General features: G+C 42.2%; 1 protein-coding gene and 1 long non-coding RNA gene across 5 annotated transcripts in view; one reads left to right on the forward strand and one right to left on the reverse strand.

Annotated features, from left to right (window-relative positions):
* The window catches only part of LOC146680450 (uncharacterized), a 75,066-nt gene that overhangs the window by 42,290 nt on the left and 10,184 nt on the right, over nucleotides 1–22,592 (forward strand). The gene's annotated exons all lie outside the window — the stretch shown is intronic.
* lpp (LIM domain containing preferred translocation partner in lipoma) overlaps nucleotides 1–22,592 on the reverse strand; it is a 190,606-nt gene that overhangs the window by 39,659 nt on the left and 128,355 nt on the right. For all 3 annotated transcript variants that reach the window (XM_085447276.1, XM_085447275.1, XM_085447277.1), the window contains one exon: nucleotides 11,258–11,354. In XM_085447276.1, coding sequence (XP_085303402.1) covers nucleotides 11,258–11,354 — 97 coding nt within the window. The remainder of the gene's footprint in view (nucleotides 1–11,257; nucleotides 11,355–22,592) is intronic.

The following is a 22,592-nucleotide window of genomic DNA, read 5'->3' on the forward strand; positions in this document are numbered from 1 at the left end:
CTCACTTTCTTTCCTTTCATTCTTCAACCCTCAGAAGTGTCTCTTCTCTGTTACATCGAAAGTCAAAAGAAGGACTGAAGAGAAAAATCTTTTCTTCTTTTCTTTCTTTTTTTCTTAAAAAAAAAAAAAAAAACGAGGCACATTCCCTGTGAGCTATAGAGGCTTAGAATGGTTAGACAATTTAATTGGATAAAAGGAAAAGATTAAAGAGGCCCTGACTCTGTTCCATAAATAATTGATTTCTAATGTATTTGTAGTGGCAGTGAGACGCTGTTGTTTGGGATTGGGGAATGTTGAGTGGCAGAACGCTTCAGATTTCCCTCAGTCTTTGCCTTCTTTGTTTTTTCACGCCGTGATATTGAAGCGGCATGAAAGGCAGAGAGGGAGCACACTTGCAGCTCAATTTGATCTTACATCGTCAGAAATCAAAGATCGTGCATGTAAAGAAGGATCGCAAGGAACTTTTTTTTTTTTGGTGGGAGACCAAACTTTTCGCACTATGTTACTAAAGAATACAATTCTGCTGGCGCAACCCTTGCAAACCCCAAAGGCAGAGCCAGCGACTGCAGCTCGTATCCAAAACTAATAAAAGAACCGCAAAATCCATTTTGGGACTTCAACTAAAGTTTTGTGCTTGGATTAAAACATCTGATAGACATGGTGGTAAAAACAGAAAAAGCATCTAACTAAACTGTGTGTGTTGTGTTTTGATATTAATAAAAAATGTAAAAAAAAAAAAAAACAAGGGTTAAAATAAATAGAATTAAAAGACACCGAACAATCACATGACAATTAGAAATGGTCTTGCATTACAGCTAATAAAACGCCTACAAAACAGCATTAATTTACTGTGACAAGTTGGAAAAAGGTAGGCTGAATAAGCGCACAAAGTTGTGCAAGTTCTTCACGCTTGGAGACATAAACAACAGGACAGTAGGAAGCAAGTCTGTCGAACACATTAGGAGTGTGACTGCTAGCTACTCGAGTGCCAGAGGCCGTGATTTGTGCACTGTTTCGTCTCTTTCCCCTCTAGGTTAATCTACTTTGTTGCTTCAGATTGCCCTCCATGCTGCCTGACAATGCTGTGGCCTTCAGTTTCCTTGGAATGACAAGAGAAATCGCTGTCATCGCTACACTTCAATCTCTGAATGCCTCTTTCCTAACCCCTGCCTTTAATATCATTCCCAATGTCAGCAAATAGCAATCTGCAGAACTGCTGCGGCGATGGTGGAGGATGGAGGATAGGCGAGCCTGTGCCACTAAGCATTACAGCTCAGCCTGTCAGGGCCCACGGCGGCACAGAGAAGGGGTGGGGGTGTGGGGGTGGGGGGTGGGGGCTGGGTGTAGGTTACATGTTTTAGAAGCAGGTTGGCAGGAACGACGTGGAGGGGTGCCAGGGAGCGAGCGGGGCTGGCGAATGGGGTGAAAGAGAGAGAGAAAGCGGGGAGAGGCAGGGGGACAGGTAAGTGTGTTTGCAGCACAATATTTGTACAAGCAGCGCGCGTGTGTTGATGTGCTGTTTATCCGCACTGGGCCGTGCGCTCGTAAGTGTGCCTGCGTTTGCGTGCATGAGCGTGCGGATGTCTACTCATTCCTGAGGTCAAACGCTCACTCACAAATGAAATCTAGCAACGTGAGTGCCCGGAAGCCTCAGCTGGGCTCGCACGGCAGCTGATCTTGCAAGCCTCAGTGGAGCTGTCTCAACGAGGCAGGACAGCAAGCGCCGAGCCTGGCGGGGGAGGACGGGGGAGGGGAGAGCAGGGTTGTAGAGGGGATGGTCACCTCACGTGAACCGCTGCCAAAAAGCGGGCTACTGTCGCCGGCTAAAGAAGCCCCATGCTGGCACGCTGTATCAGCTGAGAAACTAGAAAGCAGCGCGGCGAGGTCAGCGGCAGTGAAGATAATGAGAGCGAAGAGGACCAATAAACTCTGGTGAGCTGAAAAACCAGCAACCCTCTGCCACCCCCCCCCCTGCTCAAAATAGAAACAAATGACTGAAAATCAGTTGCAAACAAGATGATGACATGGCAGAAAAACTGCTAAGATCTCATTCATAAAAGAAATGAATTATAGACAGTTGAAATAAAGCAGAGCTGTCGGTTTTTGTGGAATTTCTACAATCTGGCAAATTTATTTACAGATTAAGATTCAAAGCATTTCACGTTATTTACATGAGAAAAAGGGTCTTAGAAGTCAAATCCGCAGCCTCACACTGACATGCATACAGCATTTTTCTTATAAAAGGCAGCTATGATGGATCATCCGTGGGTATTGTGTCGTACAATTCAGCCTCTTGCAGTCGTACATTATAATCCACTGTAGGTGGTATAGTGATGCATGGGCTTTAGACAAGTTGCCATGTCACCAGACTGCCTCGTATGCTGCCCTCCTCCCCCTGGGTGGTCTGTGACCTCCTTCCAGCCGCATTATGCTTTTCGATCTCGTTGTGACTGCTCCAACGTACATATACACAGAGTCCAAGACAGCACAACAAAGTGGACACTTAGCCACTGTACCTGAAGGATGTCCTCACATAGAAAAAAGGGCTGAAACCACAATGGATTTAGGAGATTTTTGTCAAATGCTTTGCTTTTAATTCTTTCAATGCTTCAATTTAAACTTATAATCCTTAAGATTTCAGTTCTGGTTGATTTAGCAACACCTGTGGTTTCCATGGTAACATCAAGTGCAGTATAACAGTACAATGAGTGAACTGTTGCTTTGCCAGTAATAACACAGATGAGACCCTAACGTCTGCAGAGCAAACAAACTGCTGTTGTTTTAATAAAGATGTCACCCACTGAAGCCTCATTTATTTTTTAGATGACCGACATGAGCACTAGGAAGCTTGGTCAGAAAGCGTACAAACAAAATACTAGAATTTCACACATCGGGACTGGAGCACAGACTCGGACTAGTTAATGGTAAGCCACAGTATTTGTCAGAGAAGGCCATAAACACTGTGGAGAGGTCCAGTCTACAGGCTTAGCTGACAGTTAGCGGTCAGTTGGCACCAATCTGATGAGCAAACTCTGACATACCTATAACGAAGTGCACCACAGTAAAGGGCATTATTAAGTTTAATTTAGTGAATTAATAGTTTATATAATGATCACATTAAAGAACCATTTTTAAATGGATGGTACTGCTTTTTCCCTCAGCTCACTTAGTGCTGACAGGGCTCACTTAGATTAAAAATGAACAACCACAGAAAGATTATTATTATTATTCTACTTTTCATCTTACTTTTAATGTATTTAGTTATTAATTGCCCTGATTGTTGTTGATCCGCCTTGACATGCAAAAGTGTTTGTGATTAGGGGTTGTGTGAGTTTGACTGTGTGGGAAAGCTGAGAAACATCAGCAATTTTGGGGGTCTTATTCCCCTCATCGCCAACCAACTGCCCCTCCCTGAGCCTGGTTCTCTTGGTGGTTTCGTCCTTTAAAAAAAAAAAAAAAAAAAGGTTTTTTTTCTTTTCCACTGTTACCCACTGCTTACTCACAGGAGGTGGCCTGATTATTGGTGTTGTCTCTGTATTATTGTAGGGTCTTTACCTTACTATAAAAAGGGCCTTACGGCATCTGTTGCTGTGATTTGGTGCTATATATATAAAACTGAATTGAATGTTTAATTAGGAACATAAAAAAATAAGACAATAATGCATAAAATATAAAACACTAGGTTTACAAGCCCAAACACACTGTTAAACTGTTGCAGCAACGTCGGACTCTGGGCTTTACTTTGAGCACTGACGGTTGTTCTGTGCTCCTTTACGCCAGCTGTGGAAAACGCTGTGCAGCAAAGCTCAGTTTTCTGGTCCGTATCAGCTTTTATTTAATCATTTATAACATTTATATTTATAAGTTCAGCGATGTTTATTATTGAAATTGCAAAAAAAAAGCTTTAGAGCTTGTATAGATGTCACTTGCGGTTATTTTATCAGTATCAACATCTAATTAATGGCATACACATGGCGACGTGTTCACCAGTTTGGATTATCTGTATGGATAACTGGAACCTTTCTGGTGGATATGTGTGCCTACGCGCGCGCGTGTGTGTGTGTGTGTGTGTAAATGGATAGATATTGTCTTTGGGCTTGATGAAGGTCAACAGGATCAAAACTTTGTAAGTGAATAAATGTAAAGCGAAACAGTGTGTAGGAGATTCGTTCAGCTGTCATCCAATATTTCATCATAATGCACAGCCCTCCCTACCCGTCACTCAAACTCACCATATCTCAATAATAATGCAAATTTCAAGCCTTGATACAGTTTAAAGAGTTGAGTTACATAAAGAAAAAAATAATCCTTCCCTGTACAGTCTCTACGAAGGGGGAAATCAAGTAAGCATTTACCGTCAGTTATGCCTGCGCTCAGACGGGGCTTTCCTGCACAAGAAAACTTTGGTGCACTTCAGACAGAGCCAAGGAAAATCAGCAGCACTGTGCAGCAGCAGTCTCTGGCACTTCCACATTTGCTTCATCTTTCAGCCTCAGAGGTTGCTGCATGTGCACAACCAGTAGTCCTGATCCGTTGAACCATATTTCACCGATGGTGCACTTTGTGTGGCCGCTTCACAGTACAGCGTTAGTTTTTAATGCGTTTCATGTTTTTAATGTGAGGCAGGTAGTTTCAGCAGTATCAGTGGGGCTGACATAAATGGAGTTAAATTAAAAACTGTAATGTTGGATTAAAAGCACAATTCCTGAATCGGAGACGGGAGCTCTTAGCCATTCTGGCACGAACTGTGAAAACTACTACGCGGGGAGTTAATTAAAGGAAATTTGAAAAGGAGAAGAAAAGCGTTCCAATTAAAACTGCAAACAACTTATATTTTTCAGATTTTATTTAAAGCGCTGACATTTTAATGCATTATCACTTTGTACCTGCTTGTTTACTGGAGCTTTCCCCCCATCTGTATTCACCCTAAATGAATATTAAAAATAAATTAAACGAGTCACCTTCAGACATTAAGTGGAAACAGTTATCTGTTTTCGGGAAGCTGGTTGGCCAAAGGCATTTTCAGACTGTGGAGGTGGAGTGCGGTGGGGTAGCGTCTTTTTGAGGCAGCAGAAAGGTTTTCACTCTGACACACATCCCATTTGTTATGACATGTAGAGGCACATCTAAAAGCAAACTCCTAAGAGGTTGCTGAGGGCGACCTCAGTAAAATGCAAATGAATTCCACCAGAGTATCTTAGACAATGCACAAAGCTGTCTAAACTGGAAGCCTATTAATCCATTAAGTTGTGATGCTCAGTTGCGTTCTGAAGAATTAGAAGCAGCTCCACAAGAGCACGCAGCATGAACCCAAACTTTTTCTGACCCAATTACCTTAGCCGATCTGTTCCTCTGACTCCTCTGGACGGCACTGGAGCTACATTTGTATCTCTTCCAAGATTCCTCATGAACTTTTCATGTGAGGTGCCTTATAAATTATGGGGGCTCTTCCAGCTGACATTATGCGGGAAAAAATGGCAAAGCCTGCCTTTTCTTCTCTGGCTCTTATCATAAAACAAAGGCTAGCTCAAACCAGGAGGAAAGGCTTTCCTGACAGCTCAGAGTCCTGCGTGGAGTACAGTATGCCCATATGAATCTCTCTGCTAATTTCCAATGACTGTCTGTTAATAACATTTATGCCACTGCTCAAAAATCGCTCTGTATAAATATTGATTGGATATTAAAATTTCACCGTTTTCCTAATTCTATACAGTGGAAACGCTGAAAGTCGGCGATCACAGGGAGGAATTCTCCACTTGTCATTCGGGTGTTAAAGCAGAAATAAAAACAGATTCTCTGCGGCAGAAGGAACTACACTGCATAAGTATCATCATCACTAATTGTAAATAATGCAGAGCATCTCATCCTTTCAATTATTCAGCTTTATGTCCTGGTTTTGGTTGACAGAAATGTAGTGATGACAAAATATTGTAAGTTCCTCTGATGCACAAATGCCAAGGCATCTGTACTGCAAGCTGAGTAGCTGTGTCTTATTAGATTTCCACAAACACAGTACACCTACGCACAATCTAAGTGGATTAAATATGACGGATGATGACATTTGGAGAAAAGGCTCTTTCAGATTACTCAAATCTAATCTGGAACTCTAAATCAGGACTAATCAGTTGCTTTTCAAAGAAGCTTCAATCATAGGGGGAATTTCTGGCTTGCAAACTGGGTTTCTCGCAAGAAAAGCCGTTCTTTTATAGTGCATCATTTTCAGGTTTTTTTTAACAGCTTGAGGAGCGTTTGCATTTGGGAATGGCTGCTTTTTTAAATGTCGCCGCAGAAAGTCTTCAAAGACTTGTCCGGCGTAATTGCTGGACTGCAGCAGGAAAGCGTAATGATGGTGTGGTGCTCCGCTGAGTCTAATGAAAAGTTTCCTGGTGACATCACAGAGCCAGAGTATAACGTTAATTCAATTCAATTAACCCCCTCTGGACCAATGAAAACTCACTACGGCTGTTTCAGATTAGAAGCTCATCAAAGACATTAGTGACACCAATAAAACTTTGCTATAGGAAGACAATGATCCAGTCCAGTAGCGCGCTCGGGATCGCAGCCCCACGTTGATTAATCTTGTTAATTACTAGCCTTAGGGTTTCAACAACTGTTAGCCCTCTTTCCCCCAATATCCCCGACAAAAAAAGAAGAGGCCTACGTGTCATTAGATCCTTTGTAATTACAAAAGTCTTGCGCTCTGAGACCAATTCTCCCACAGCTCTGGATATACAGAAGGAAACATGCCGGACCGGCGCTGATTCTCACATCGCTGTATGTACATTATTCAGCGGGGGAGGAAGACGGCTCTGTGGATTTCCAGAGCAGCATCTGCCTGCGCTTGAACTCCCTCCTAATGAGTCCCAGCAGTCGCCTCAGTCTCCGGCTCCTGCCCTAACCCTCTTCCCATCTCTCATCGCTGTCGCCATGTTTAACCACAAGATGACCCTCCCTCCCCCTCCTCCTCTTCCGCTCCCGTAACAGACATACGCTGTCAGCTGGGGATGCACACGCTATCCCTAACTTGCTCTGGCTACCTCAGCTCACATATGACCCATTTCTCAACTCCCCATGTCCTTGCTTTACCAGCCTTCAGCCAGTCGGCCTCAGAGCTGGCAAACGGGGGTGACTGCATGCATGGTATAGCAGTACACAGAGTTCATGCCCAGGCTGCAACACATACACCCAAAAATTAGGCCATTCCTCAGTAAAGCGACTATACTTTGTTTAAGCCAGCAGATCCGTTTGACCTATGTCTAATGCGAACCAATTAAGGTCTTTACATGAGTGCGCACCAACGTGAAGCCGAATATCCCTTAATAGCAGTTAAATACACGTCCCTGTAGCTATAATACACCTACACATGGTATCATGGTGTGCTGTGTGATTATGTGCTGATATAAAGCCTGCTGCAGAGTCCCACTGAATGTATTGAATGAGGTATCTAATGGGCATGGGAACTAATTCCAGGGCAAAGGGGATTAAAGGCTAGAGAAAAGAGAGCAGCAGAGGGATGGCACTCGCTGGCAGCTGTGGGTGCAGAGGGCGGAAAAATAGAAATGAAATAAAAATGCACAGAATCCTTGCCTTCTGAATCCTATTTTGCAAAATAGTATTAAAACTGGTATTTTGTTTAATCCTGGCAGTTATATATATATTTTTGTTTCACAATTATAGCAAAATTAAATAGAAGTGCTACACAGGGGGAGAAAGGGGAAATGCTGTGAAAAGATGGACACTCAACCAAGATATAGAGATATATTAAAATCCATCTCCTTCATCTGTCCAACACCTTCACTGTGTGCCTCGTTCTCATTACACCTTGAGCCAGAGTTGTGCTTTCGCCTTTGATCAAACTGATATAGTTCTGAGACTCTACCTTGAGGACTTCTTCCCAGACAAGAACAGTCAGTGCTGTTTCTACACCATGAAAATTAATAGATAAGAGAAACAAGAATACAGGGTAGCTTTGCACTGCGTTCAATGCTTGAGCCATTACCTGTAGGTAATGACCTGCCGAGGAGGTCCTGCAGGAATTACACATCTTTCTATATTCCTTTTCCTCTTTGTATTTGCAACATGAATATTTACTCTGAAATAATGTGATAAATAGTCAGTGGTTTATAACCTACAGTCACATCTTCTGGTTGCCTTTCTTTCACCATTTCATCACTGTGCCCCTATTGGCAAATTAATTGGAGACTCGCTGAAAAACTTTGGTTACTAGGGAAAAATGTATACTCCCCAACCGCTTACTGGTTTACTGGCTGTCACTGGGGGAAACTGGTCACAAAGAGGGTGCTGTACCAAAAACACATCTGTGATTGCTTTGGTTTCTAATAGATTGCCGTGGTTGCTCATAGTTTTATTGGAAGACACCGGCCTGTCTGCAAACCAACCAAAGAGTGCTGATGAAACTGAAGAGTGCAACAGAGTTCAAAGAAAATCAAAAGGTACAACTTTTGTCTGAAGGTGAACTTTGCCCATTTCTGATTTGCACTGCAGTTTTCACAGTTTCAGTAGCTCTTAGCAAAGATGCCACGAGTTATAGTGATCTGCTAGTTACCAAAGCTATTATGAGCATCTCTTTGCGACCAATCACAAACAAGTGGTTTCTGGGGATTATGTCCTAGCAAATGATGACAACTGTTTTCTAGGCCTGTGTTTAATGGGGTCTAAGAGAACCAAAGATTTTTATATTTCTCTCGAATTAACGAATACTTTTTTAATGTTGCATTTCCCCTGTTGCGTAAATAAAGCCTGGACTTCATGGTCAGATCATTTCTGTGTGTTTTACTTCTTTTTTAATGCCAACACGAAGAGCTGTTGTTGCAATAGCCAATTATTTTCCAGTGTCACTTTAAAGGTGGTTTTCATGATGCCTTCATGTGTTCAACAAATCAGTATTGTCAAGTTGAGTGATGGAGAGGCAATGGAGAAAGGCTTAGCAACACAACTTGACCAAGTGGTGACCTACACAATCCTAATGCATACATAAGATTATGTTTGCGCTGGGAACCAATTACACTAAGAGTTCCAGGAGGGAATGAGACACAGGTGGAAGTTTTCAAAACTTAAACCAATGAAAGAGGGACAAACAAAAAGGGAACAAGCAGGAAATAAAACTAGGGTAACAGAGATGGGAAAATAACCTTCAAGGCAAAACAGGAAATGAGACAAACAATGAGACATACAGTCTAACAAAATAGCAGAGACAGGGGAAGACAGGAGGCAGAAGAAACTCAAACAGACGCACAAAAACAACAACTCTATCAAGAGAACAAAAGGCTGGAAAACCCCAGGATCATGACAAACGTACACTTACGTCTGGACCAATTACAGTCCTGAAATCTGACTTCTAAGAACTACAATGGTCTGCAGTTCCTGCAGTTCAAACACAGAAAATCTCCAATAGTTACTACCAACCACTGAACCAGATACCAACCTAACTTACGTCACTATAAGGATGAATCTAGGAACTCTTAATTCAGGTTTTTCCGTTTTAACCCACAATTCCACATTTTGCTAGTCAGCAATCAAACCCAACAGCAGACACTCAGTCTCAGTTTCTTTGCTTTTTTAAAAGTAACTAAGGAGCCTGTTTGGTTCTACTTTTAGTTTCACAAAATGTCACAGTGAAAATGACAGAGTGAGTGCTCCTAATGAGATCACACTGCCTGCACTAATGTTTGCAGAACTGCTTTTGAAATCCTTCAAAAAGAATGCTGTTTATCTGCAAAGCTCTTCCCAGTAATACTTACACGTGACCCAAACAGTGAGTAATGAGCTAATTTTAACCACTTTTCTACTAGCACCTATGACTGTTGTCATGTCAGCGACACTTACTGCTGAGATTCCAGATCCAATTACAGCAAAAATTACTATTTAGATTTGTTCAAGCAGCAAAGCGGGGCTGAGGGAGAACATTAAATCACCCCGAGCGCTATACGGAGCAAATATGTCGCTACCATATATGAAAACACAACAGGGACAAGGCAAATGATCCTGTCACCATGTCTGGTAATAGGAACAGGAACAGGAGGAAGGGGCTGAGGGAGAAATCAATTAAGAAACACTGTGATATTATAAAAGAGAAAATATCCAACTGTCTTTATGAATGTTAAGACAGTCAGTTGATGCCCATATATGGCAAATATGCAAGTTTTGTATTCAACTTCAAAATGTTTCCCAAGATTTTTGTGTAGCAGACAATAAAGCGTCTGAGGTGCCAAATTAATAAATAAGATAATCCGGTGCTCTGTCAATACGAAAATAAGGATGCTGGTGCTATTCATTAGTTCCACTAGGCTGTAGCTCTGTGGTTGGTTAGTTAAACCAGAAGGAGCAAAAACGTTATAATAACACGAAGCATGTTCATGCACGCCAGCATGCAGGTTGCTGCTGTATGCTTAAAAAGTGATAACCTGACAAATGCAGGTTATTACATTAACCTCGTTTCTAAAATGAAAATATGAATAAGTTCAATGCTGGTTGGATTTGGTGTTACACTTAAAGAATACTTTTAGATTGTAAATGTGTTTTTAAATGGTTGACTCAAGTCGTAATATTTTGTTAAATTTTTTTTTATTAATTTATTATTTTAAATCACTTGCATTTCGTACATATTTGTATTTTCAGCATTTCGGACTTTTGTTTCGGCAATTTTTTTTAGTTCGTCTCACATTCATATAGAAAAATGCAAAGTATATTACTTAATACACCTCCAAAAAACCTGTAATTTCAGGAATGACCTGGTATTCCAGTTGTCATAAAAACTGCATATACTGCAGATCAACTGTAAAAGAAATACTAATGCATCCTAACTGTCCATATCATTTACTGCATATAAAACCTGCTCTGACTCCACTTATTGCTGAATGAAGAGCTGTTTGACATCTCGAGCTAAGCTTTTTGTCCGTTGCAGCATGAAGAAGGGATTGATCAGCATCTACATCCTCCTTTCTAGGGATAAAAATTTCCGAAATGACCATCATGTTGCATTCAATAAGACTTGAGACCATAAACTCATTAGTAAAGTTCTTACTCGGGTTGGAGATCAAAGAAACCAAACTCATATTTTCTCATAGACTTCAATATAGTCACACTTCTTTCTACAACCAAAGAAGTCGCCCCCTGCTGACCGTTAAAAAGAATGCAGGTTCAAGGCACTTATACGTTAGCATACGCTACATCTATGTTTCCTTAGCAAAAGCATGTTGCTGATCAGGTGTTGGTGAAATGAGATTTGGCATCTTACCAAAATATTCCTCGGACGGAGGGTTGTCCATGTCGTACAGCATCTTCTTGGTCAGGCGTTCCAGCTCATCTTCAGGGTGGGCCATGGGAGCGCTGCCCTGAAAACAGAGAAAGGAACATACGGTGGCTGTGACTCGGAGAGAAACCTCAAAGAGGTAATGAACATTTACATCACTCTGAAGAAACTTATCTGTGATCCGTTCAGCTTTAAAAGGAAAGAAAGGGTATAGCAGATGTATATAAGTAACACAAGTCTAGCTTCGAGTTAAAGCTTCACAAAAACCTTACTAAAAAAGGATGAAGCATGGCCTCAAGGTCAACCAAAACACTTTCACCATAATTAAGATGCAGCCAACGGTCCTGGGTCTGCCTTTCCCCTCTGAGATATCTGACCCTGGCTCAGGCCCCGGTGGTGTGCAGCCCAGAAGGTTGAGCATTTCCTTCTGTGCAACACAAGTATGTGGAAAAAACTGTGACCCTGACTAATCCCTCTGTTTGGAAAATAACGATAGCAGAAGAAACAGAAGGGGAAAACATTAGAAGATAGCTGCTTTTTAAGTCTCGTACATTTGGGCGATAGGTCGGGAGATACTTATTTAATCATACTCTGAGCACAAAAAGATTTCGGGTGCGAGCTGTGCCGGGGCCTAATCTGTGAAAGAGTCTGAAAGGATGACATAACTCTCTGAAGATGCCACTTCTTCTTCTTCCTTGTGAGTCTGCCCTCCTTCTTATCATGCAGCATCTGACATCTGCCTGCTGTGCCTGTATGGGGCTGACGTGTTGTGCCTGACATTTTCTGCCAATCATCCTCAGACTTCGAGAATCCCCCTCCTCCCCTCCAGCTTCGGCTCATGGTGCAATCCCGTCACAGGTGCGTGTGTGTCCTTTTAGACACCCCAGAGGCTTGAACTCGACGCTCTTCGCGCTGCGTGGCCGAGCTTTTTCAGAAAATCAGCGACACTCGGATGACCTTCCCTAGATCTGGGGCCGACTGAATCTTTACAGAAGATTTGATTTTCAATATTGCAACATGGGCAAAGATCTGAGCTGACCTTTGAGGTGCTCCTAATTGTGGCATCTGGGAGCTGGATGAGCGTGAACTAAGCGTTCGGTTTACTCTGTCACATAAAGGAATCAGATTGGTCAATAGGAGATTTAGAGAAAACATATTTTTGTATGCAGAACAAGAGCGTAATTACAGATCCAGTCACCCAGCACTTCTGGTGTTATCGACTCCGTCTGTGTGCATTTTACCCTCAGGTGTGCACACGACTATATTGCACCCTCTGTAATTCATTCATCCCCGCCAGTTCGACACTCAAGTCGCTGGTATTCCTCAAAATATTTGTTTTTAACACTGTTTTTGTCAAAGTGTCAAGAAGGATTAAGAAAGCTTTGTATAGATGTTTTTTTTCCCCAAAATGTCGCTGGTGACCTGAGGCGTGTAATAACTTAAGTTCTTTGAATAACAGAATGCTGTAATCTCTTGTAATCTCCAGTTTGACTTCATGATGGAAGGCCTGTCTCATGCCTAAACGCAGACTGTCGGGCCAAAAATTGAGTGTAACGCACACCACAGCAGCATTTTCTTAACAGCAGCTCTGCAAATGAAGACGGCCTGCTTGAGCTCACTGATGAGTAGGCATTCATGAAAACGATCGTTTTAAAAAATGACAAAGCAATTAAGAGCGCCTCGTGCGTAAATTAGCAGTCCTGATAGAAGTTAGCATTAGCACTGCGGCTGAAGACAAAGGAAGCTACCATGACTTCCAAAAGTTTCATTTGCTCTGAATCGGAAGAAGAGCTCCGGTGGACTCCACAGTGAGCCACAATTTGCACAGTAACCAAGCTAAAGCAACTAAAAACACGTTACCGTGATTCATGATTACAGTTCTGACAGGCCATTTACGTTCCCATGGCGAGAGAATAATGGCACTGTCAGAGCTGCTGGCATGCTTCAGTCACGCACAAGGTGTCCTTTGGCAGCAGCGTGTGACACAATATTGAGACTACATTGTCACTCCCAGAGTGCCACTTTTAAAACATGCAGGATTACTGTTGTGAATAGGGAAACTTTTCCTAACCCTAAAATGAAACAAATCTCCAAAAATGAAACAAATGAGTCAGAAAAACGGGAGACTGTGTGCACCAGCCTCCTGGGTGAGAAACCTGCAGCCTAATGCGGACTTCCCTGATCTCTGTCACTGGACCGTGGGTTCTCTGCAGCCAGCACACGTAAGCCACAGACGATAAATAAACGACAACAGAGAGCTTGTTGGTGAAATCTCACAAACGCTCGGGGATGAGATCACGGTGACTGCTTTGTAAACAACAAAGTGAAATTTCAGCTCGTGTCTGAGGGTACAAATATGATTTGACTATTACTGCAGAACGGGAGGCAAACTTTAATAAACTGTAAAAGTAAATAAATACACAAATATTAAACTTTGCTTACATGCTGCTAATTATTTGACATGCACACACTTTAGAACACAGCACAGACGCTTCTTCCAGTGTATAAACACAGACTCATGCATTTCAGGATCAATTTTCATGAACGTGACTCACCGTGCGTGTCAAAGTTACGGGAACACGTATACAACTGTGTAATTTCAACAGTACATTAAAGGTTGTGTTCGAAATGTGCAGTGTATCTGAAAAGAGTCAGCTGCGTGGTACGTTTATTTACAGAGATGGTGAGAAACGCTGAGCTCTGCATACTGTCCACGATGTATCAGCGAGCGTCAGAACTTTATGATGCATGACTTTACCCGGCCTGGCTCAGGATGCAGCCAGCTCATAATGGAAGCCCAAACAGCAGGCCTCATTAACTCTGAGGGATCGACACGTTGGACGTGCAAATCTTTCTTCTCTCTAGAGAGCAGCTGGGTCTGAGCGCTCGGATTCCTTGGGACCTCGCGCTTCCTCAGCTGCTCAGCCATCATCGGCCAGATCACATGATTAAGAGGAGACGAAAGGAAACGTTCCTCAGCGGCCGGGTATTCCTCGTTTTCACCTTAAATCCCATTTCTTTTTTAATAATACAAAATGGTCAAAGGTGGCATACAACAACTCGCACAACAGAAAACAAAATCAATCATATACCTGAAAGAAGTGCCCCTGTTGTCAACCTTCTGCTCATTATGCCGGTGTTGCTAGCTTGAGACAGTGAAGTAGACGATTTAACACTGTTAATCTTAGCTCCACATCAAAAGCACATTGGAGAGGGAACGAAATGCTGCTATTACCAGAAACAGACTTTTGAGTTTAAGCTTCATTTATATCTTATCCACTCTTTGACACCCCGCAGCAATGCACTGCCAGAGAGTTTAAAGCACCTTGTTAGGGAGTCTTTTGTGACAGCACAGAATAATTTTTCACTTGAATAAGAGAAAGAAATTGCTTCCCTGCACGCTTTATGATTGAGTCGCAGTTCCTGTTCAGCTTTTCAGAGGCAACAATAGAAACCATACAGCAGCTATATGTGCCGCAGACGTGAATTTTTCAGTTATGTCTGGCTCAATTCAGTAAATTGTTTGCCTACGCCTTCAGGACACTCTGTCGCAGTTTCATTGAAGTTGGTGCTTAAATTTCGTTGGCCTAACATCTGCACCCTTCGTACACTGTTTTGCACGGACAGGCTCGCAGGTTTCACTCATAACGCCCCTGAAAGATATCCTGATGGATCATCAAATGCTTTCCACTTGAAAAATGATTTTGTTAAATGCCAGAACACATAAAATCACAGACAACAATAGCATCTATAAGTGACCGCCGTTGCGTGCTAGCTGATATGGCGCGACAGAGTCTGGGAGCTGATCGCTGCCCGACTGCCACATCTATGAATAAAGCTGTGTGCACCACCCACTGTGGAATTGGCATTGTGTCAGACCCGATTAGGTGACGAGTGGAGTGTGGGGGGGGGCTCCGTACATGCTCTCACCTGATGCCCTGACAGCGCTGTGTCCCGCTAAGAACTAAACCTCAGGCTCTGTCTTTCCTGCTTCCACTGCAGTGACAGAGAGTGAACAGGAGAGACAACTGTTCTCAGGGCATCACATCTGCACCTTTGTTAGAGGAGGTGCAACAAAGGCGTCCAAACAGGAAGCTGGAACTATACGCACAGCATCGCTACAGATCTGTGAGACGAAACCACACAGAGCACATCAGCTCTGTCACAGTAAAGATCCAACGTTTTTAAATTTGTTGTAACAAGAGAAGACATCAAATTAAGACACTAAATTACATTTGAGAATTTAATTGTCTCTCTTTAGACGTCTCCGCAATGGATTATCTAGATGGAGGATGCCTCCTCCTCTCCTGTCACTACTTCCATGAAAATCCTCTGAGGGCTTCCTCTTTTCCTCCTGCCTGGCAGCTCCATCTTCATCATCCTTTGTCAATAAGTCGCCTATCCCTCCTCTGCACATGTCCAAACCATCTCAGCCTCACCTCTCTAACTTAGTCTCCAAACTGCCCAACCTGATCTGTCCTTTCTTATAGATTAATTTCTAATTTTGTCCATTCTACTCACGCCTATGAGAACCATAACATCTTCAGCTTACGTCCAATCTTAACATCTCACTACTATTTCGTAAACCACCCCTTTTGGTGCCATCCTTCTGTCACAAATCACCCGACACTCATCTCCACCCACTCCACCCTCTCTGCTCTCTCTTCTTCACCTCTCTTATGCACCATCCTTTGCTTTGGATGGTTGACTACAGCTATTTAAACTCATCTAGCTTCACTTTCTCTACTTTTTGAGTCTTCACCCTCTCATTTACACACGTGCATTCTGTCTTGCGTCCACCGACTTTCATCCTCTTCTCTCAAGAGCATACCTCCACCTCTCCAGTCTCTAGTCACTCCCTGCTACTCACAGTGCTCACAGTTTCAGATCACAGTCTCATCTGCAAACACCTAAATACTCAGTTTCATACGGTTCTTTTCATGAGAGAGTGGCTATTCCTAATATGGCCACCACAGGTAAGCAGCTCTACCTGCTGTTTAAATCATTTGTTTGAGAGGCAGCCAACCAAAAGCAAGGTGGCTTAAAGGGAGTGGAGTTAAAAGAGGGCTTAGATCCACCACGCCCCAGTACTTTTATATGGCACGTTTTATACTGCTCACACAGACTCACACACTGATGGAAGGGTTGGGAGGTAATTGAGTATCTTGGAGTGGGGGAATCGGGGATGTTCCAATTGTGATGAGCTTCCAACTGGTGAACCCACTTCAACTCCACAGATGCCCCAATAAACATTATTTATAGTGGAGAGTTAATAGCAACATGGCTTCTCCTAAATACTGAATCTCATGAAACGAGAGATGACTTAGAATATAACCATAACAAGCCAAAAGGGAAACATGTGGTTGAGTATACAAGGCTGTAAAATGTTCCCATCAGTAACTCACCTGCAAGTCTACAGAAGGCCAAGCAAACACGGCTCATCAGGATCTACAAATACACAAAACTGCACTTTCCTCTTTCTAAAAACAACACACACACACACAGCAGCTACAGTACCATTACAGTTTAGATTTCTTTACCCAAAAAGTGAGCATAATTCAAATGTCAGTTCAACTTTTGAGGAATCGTGAGTTGTATCTTCATATTTAGGTCACTCCTTTTTTCTTCTTCTTGTTTTGCATAGTCCAAAAGGAGCATGCGAACACAATGAGACCAAGAGCCGCTGCATAAACAGCACAAGCCACTGAGCTGAAAGCGATAACCAGAAGGGGGGAAAAGTACAAGCAGTGTAAAAAGAGCCCGATGGAAAGCAACACTAATCCGTGTCTCCATCAGCTGCGCGTTTCTTCTCATCTACTTCCTGTAAATGCAGCATTGCACCTTAAACCAAGCACAATTGTCTTGCCTTTAACAATAGCCGAACACTTCCTGCACGATCAGCACAAACTGAAGAAAGACATAATCACTCACAGACACATTTATCCACAGATTAAATGATGATGGACTTCACAATGCAGAAATACTCTTTAGTGTCAATGGAGCTGCAGCTTTAAGTCAGAGCTGCTTTAGTCAGCTCACAAAAATGTGACACCCTGGCTTTTTGTCTCTCTCAGTCACAGCTGTATTATTTGAAATGGACATTGAGCCTTTGGAAGGGAATTGGCTTATTAAAATAATAGTAATAATAACCACAACAACAGCAAATGGACCACTGCATTAGTGAAGGTTCACGAGTGGATTGAATTTTCTTATTGGATTGGAAATGTCTAAAAATATGCATTTGTTGCCGCAACACTAAACGAGTGATTACAGCAGCTTAGGCGACTCTGTTTCACCAGAACAATGAAAGGATTGCTGGATCAGTCACACTATCCTTTCAGAGTGTGCGCGTGTGTGTGTGCTGGGACTTCTACACGTCGTGTGTTTAGAATCAAACGTGCAGGTTAAATGCTGTGTATTAACAGCTCTCACTTTACAGTGGATGGTATTGACTGTATCAGGGTGGCACAATATAAAACCTATGAAAGCCCCTTTCATTTATAAAACTGACCAGGGTGCACTTAGAGGCGGATGAGACGCCACTGTCTCTCTCCGACTCCAAATGAAGGCAATAAAAACATCACCTGTGGTGAAAGTTTGCTTTGTCATTTCTCCAACCGATCGCATGTTCGTAGCTTTATGTAATCCAAATGATGAATATGCAGCCTGCGATGTAAAACAGGTTACGAGTAATCTGTAACGCATTACACTTTGAGAGGAGACATCGCGGCGCTGCAAATTAAGCTCAAGGCCACCTTCTGAGGAGGCGCAGATAAAGTATACATTCTCTCCAAACAAAATAGGTCATGCTGTTTCAGCTCCAATTAAACAGAGAGGAAAAAAATAACAGTCAACTGTAGAGCAGCTGTGTACAGAGCAGCCGACGATAATTAAAAATTAACCAATTCCATAATTGACTTTTTCCACAGCCATTCAAACCTTTGCTGAGAAGTGAATTCACATAAAGGGATGAATTTGAGAGTGTTTGCAGACATGTAATGTATGTAGAGGGGCCTTTCAATGTTTGTAAGATGTGCGTGTGTAAAAACTAGGTCATCTGTTTGGAACTGACACATCCCCCTGCAAACAGATATTTGAAAATCTGAGCGTGCAGAGAGGGGTGCCACGAGCAATCTAAAAAAACAAAAAACAAGAACCCAACAACAACAACAAATGACTGCACAAATTGTTGGGACGGAGATAAAACTTATTTGGCGTCTCTTTGTATACAATTACCATCCTGCGACCGGAGCAAACACGATATTAAAGAGGATGCAGGTTTCCCTGGTTTTGGGTGCAAGCTCCAAGTGTTCTCCTGCAGTTTCCTCATGTGGTAGCCTAGATCCATATTTAAACACATGTGGTGGACATAATGAAGATTCATACAGGTTATCCTTTCAAATCGATGTATCGGGAACCTGCACTTCCCTTTTGTAATACACAGTGGTGCCGATCTCCTGTGTAATTTTACCTCTCAGGCAAAACCATGATATATCCTTCCCAATTCCACCTAAACAACTGCATGGTTTATCTGAATGACACCCTGAGAGATATCTCCTGACCAAAAGCTACCGCTCAAACGCTGCGGCCAAGATCACACAAAGGCCAATCCGCTCGGGGACGCTTCCCCGATGTGGGAAAAAAAAAAATGATTCGAAAGTGTACACGTTTCACTGACTCTGATTCAAGGGCGGATAAAAGACTTCTATTGTGGTCGGAGAAGGATGTGAGGAGGGAAGAGAGGACACCAAAAACTGAGAAAACTTGGTGTGCAGAAAGGTGTTGAGGAGATCATGTCCAGGAGGATCCAGCAGGGGCCACTGTTCATGCAGGTGGTTTTGGCCACATCGTTTGTAACTGAACCAAAAAGAGCCTTTTTCTTACTGTGTGATCAATACATTAACACAGCCAAGCAGTGTCAGACAGTCCATCAGTTCTTCCCCATTGAATGAAGTGAGCTAATTAAAGCCATTCTTTACTAACTAATCTTGGACACAGAGGACTGAACACTCTTCACGCCAAATATTTTTTATTGTTTACATACAGGGACCGTCTGTCACTGGAGTCAATGCAAGAAAGCCATCCACTGTGCTCAGTGTCAGCTCTGGTATAAAAAGGAATAAACAGTATTTAGAAAGCCTACCGTACCTCTGCTACTCTTTCAGTGCACACAGGGGCTGTGGTGATGAAAAGCTAGAACCATCAATCAAACACAATCTACATGGACATTATTGTACAGCACTGTCTGGAGTTTTACACAATATTAAAATAGATTGATGTGGAATTTACAGGGCTTCACACTTAGCTTCACTAGCATTATTGCAGCCACCAGCTTTGTCATGTGGTTGTACCGTCACATGACTTGGTCTCTTTTTTTTGCGATTTGCACACCGCAATTTTGCACGTGCCCAACAGCGACTTGATATTTGAAAAATAAACAGAAAGTTTCTCAGCCATGAGCAGTGGCTGAGCAAATGGGTCATCAAATTAAGAAACAAAAAATATCATCTAGTAAGATGAATACATAACAGCAGAATGCTTAACCTCTGAAAAGTAGTAGAGTCTGCAACCAGTCATCGGGTTTCTAACTGTTGTTCAAAGATACTACAAGATTTTACTGTTTGGATTGCAAGTATATAGCAGTCTCGGTGTTCTGTGCTTTGGTAGCTGTTTTGTGGATGCGAGTCCCTTCCTGTTGCGTGAAAGGCTCAGTTTCGGACAGTCTATTTTTAGCTATTTATCATTTCAAGATGCACGGATATCCCTAATATGGTCATCTGTGGCAGAGGAGCTGCAAACACCTACTGCTCAAACGTTCTGTTTGTATGAAGCAGCCAATCAGGAGAAAGTTTTCTTGAATGGAAGGGGAAGTGAGCTAAAAAAGCATTTCACACTTCAGATCGAGAAAGTCTTTTGTTAGAATGTCGTGGACCAAAAAAGGCAGCACTATGCTATGGTGTTTTGTTTTTTTTGGTTTTTTTTCCCCAGTGGTGGGAGATAATGGAGGTCACGGAGGAAACTTGCATAAACATAAAAAAAAAAACAAGATGCAAAGTGAAACAGAAAAGCCAAACCCAGCACTCAGGGCTACACTAAGGCCCAGAACAAGACAGGGAAGGATTATTCTGAACTGTGAATCATGCAAAGCTTATACAGAGTATAAAATAGGCCCGGCCCTTAAACTTGGCTAATATGTGAAAAGTTTGGTGCCAAGATTTAAAAATAAATAAATAACAAAATCACTGTGCATTTCTAAATGTATCATTACAGAAATTATATTCAGCATTTCACTGATGATTCCACAGGCAGTCACAAAGGTAAGAGAAGACGGCAAATTAACATAATCGTTATAGTAATTAGTGTGTATTTAAATGTGCATCAAATAGTTGAAACACGGATTTCAATCTTGTGTTTTCATTGGGCTTCTTATGATTGATGTCTTAACATAATAATCATAATCTTCCATCACCTGACTCCTGAGCCGATACTGAGTTTTTCTCTCTTTTCTTCCTGTGCAAACATTCTCTTAAAATTTTGAATCTCTTGCAGCTTCTTAGTATTTCTGATTGCGCCGTTGCAGTCTCCTGCTTACTCCCTTCTGTCTCCTCGTCCCTTCATTTCCTCCCTTGACATTTAAAAAGCCTCAGTTTTAAATATCTATCACGCACAGAACACTACAGTAATGTGGTGTTGACACAGGTCGTGAGCTCTGAAGGTGCCTTTAAAAACAACTTAAAATCGAACTTTGAAAACACTGTAAAAACATCTTCAGGCCCACTTAGGAGTTCGTAACTTCCTACTCTCTGGTCTTTTCGCCTGACAGGGTAATATTTTCAATTAAGAAAGTCTTTCCACAGCCTTTTAGCTTCAGAACGAAGCTAAGCGCTTGCTTTGGGAAGAGTGGGTGGTTTGTTGTTGATGGGGGGCTGTTTGAACTCTATTTTAGAACTTGAGAAGTGGGTAAATGCCACCAAAGCCCAACACGGTAACACACACACTACGCTTTAAAGCTGTGGTAAAATCTCAGTACTGCAGGATATAGCTGCACCTCTTCAATCCAGCCCAGCGACGACAGCAGGTTGAAAACAAGAAAATAAACTGCTAAGACATTTTGGATTGCCGGAGCTCACTGAACTGCAATGACAGGTATCGATCGGGCCAGTTATTTACCAGCCAAGCTATTCGTCTGAGAGGGGGCATGAAGAGAACACAGTGGCAGGGGCTATTATTTATGAGCAGTTATGTGACAAACACTTCTGATCTACGAGGGGTTACGACTGGCTGAAGGTAGCGGCCAATCAACAACTAACAAAAAAAGAACCTGAAAGCAACTACAACAATATTCAAGTGACACCAATGAGCTCATCTATAAAATGAGTATCATGAATCAAATAATCATTGGGAGGTTTTCTGGAACATTCAAGTTGTAGCTCTGTAAACAGAAGCTTTGTAAAAATCATCTTTATTCCATGTAAAGACTCACAGCTGCACATCTCTTTATTGGAGTTGCCTGGAAATAAGAATCTGGTAGTTCATTGGAATTCACACATACAACTGAATGGAGCTTTCCAGGAAAGAAAATACCCATGAAAAGCTGCATTACATGGATTTATAGATGTTCTTTTTGAAATTATTTATATGTCTCTCATAACCCAACACTAGGCTTACAGTGGCCATATGCTCACTTATAGTTACAGCGATAATGGCCAGGAAACTTTGTTCATTTAGTAATGCTATAAAATTGTGTTTAATCGCAAGAAACCCAGCTATTTAGCAATCAGATAGGGTCAAATGACCCTATCATATTTTCTACAGGAATCCATTTTTAATGGTTTTATCTGTTGTAAATCAGAGTTTGTATATGTGGAATACTTCAGAAATCTCGCAAAGAAACACTTAAAATCAAGACTTCCTCAACAGTACTTCTCTAGGTTTGCAAGCCACTTGACTGTAAAACAACGTAGTAATTGGAATTTGATAATTAAGATACAATCAAAGCTTATGTCTTTCAAAAATGTGTACACATATTGCACATAACCCGCCATTGTCCTTGCCATACCAATGGACCATGTGGATCATGTAAGGAACTACTAACCAATTAGTAGATAGTAGATACTAAATAAAAGTCCATCCATCCATCCATCTTCATCCGCTTTATCCGGGGCCGGGTCGCAGGGGCAGCAGCTTAAGCAGAGAAACCCAGACCTCCCTCTCCCCAGCCACCTCCTCCAGCTTATCCGGGGGAACACCAAGGCGTTCCCAGGCCAACCAAGAGATATAATCTCTCCAGTGTGTCCTGGGTCTGCCCCGGGTCCTCCTC

This window comes from Copadichromis virginalis, linkage group LG23, assembly GCF_057382275.1.
Source record: "Copadichromis virginalis isolate Kocher_CV1m ecotype Utaka linkage group LG23, C_Virginalis_male_GT1.1, whole genome shotgun sequence".
Classification (NCBI taxonomy): domain Eukaryota; kingdom Metazoa; phylum Chordata; class Actinopteri; order Cichliformes; family Cichlidae; genus Copadichromis; species Copadichromis virginalis.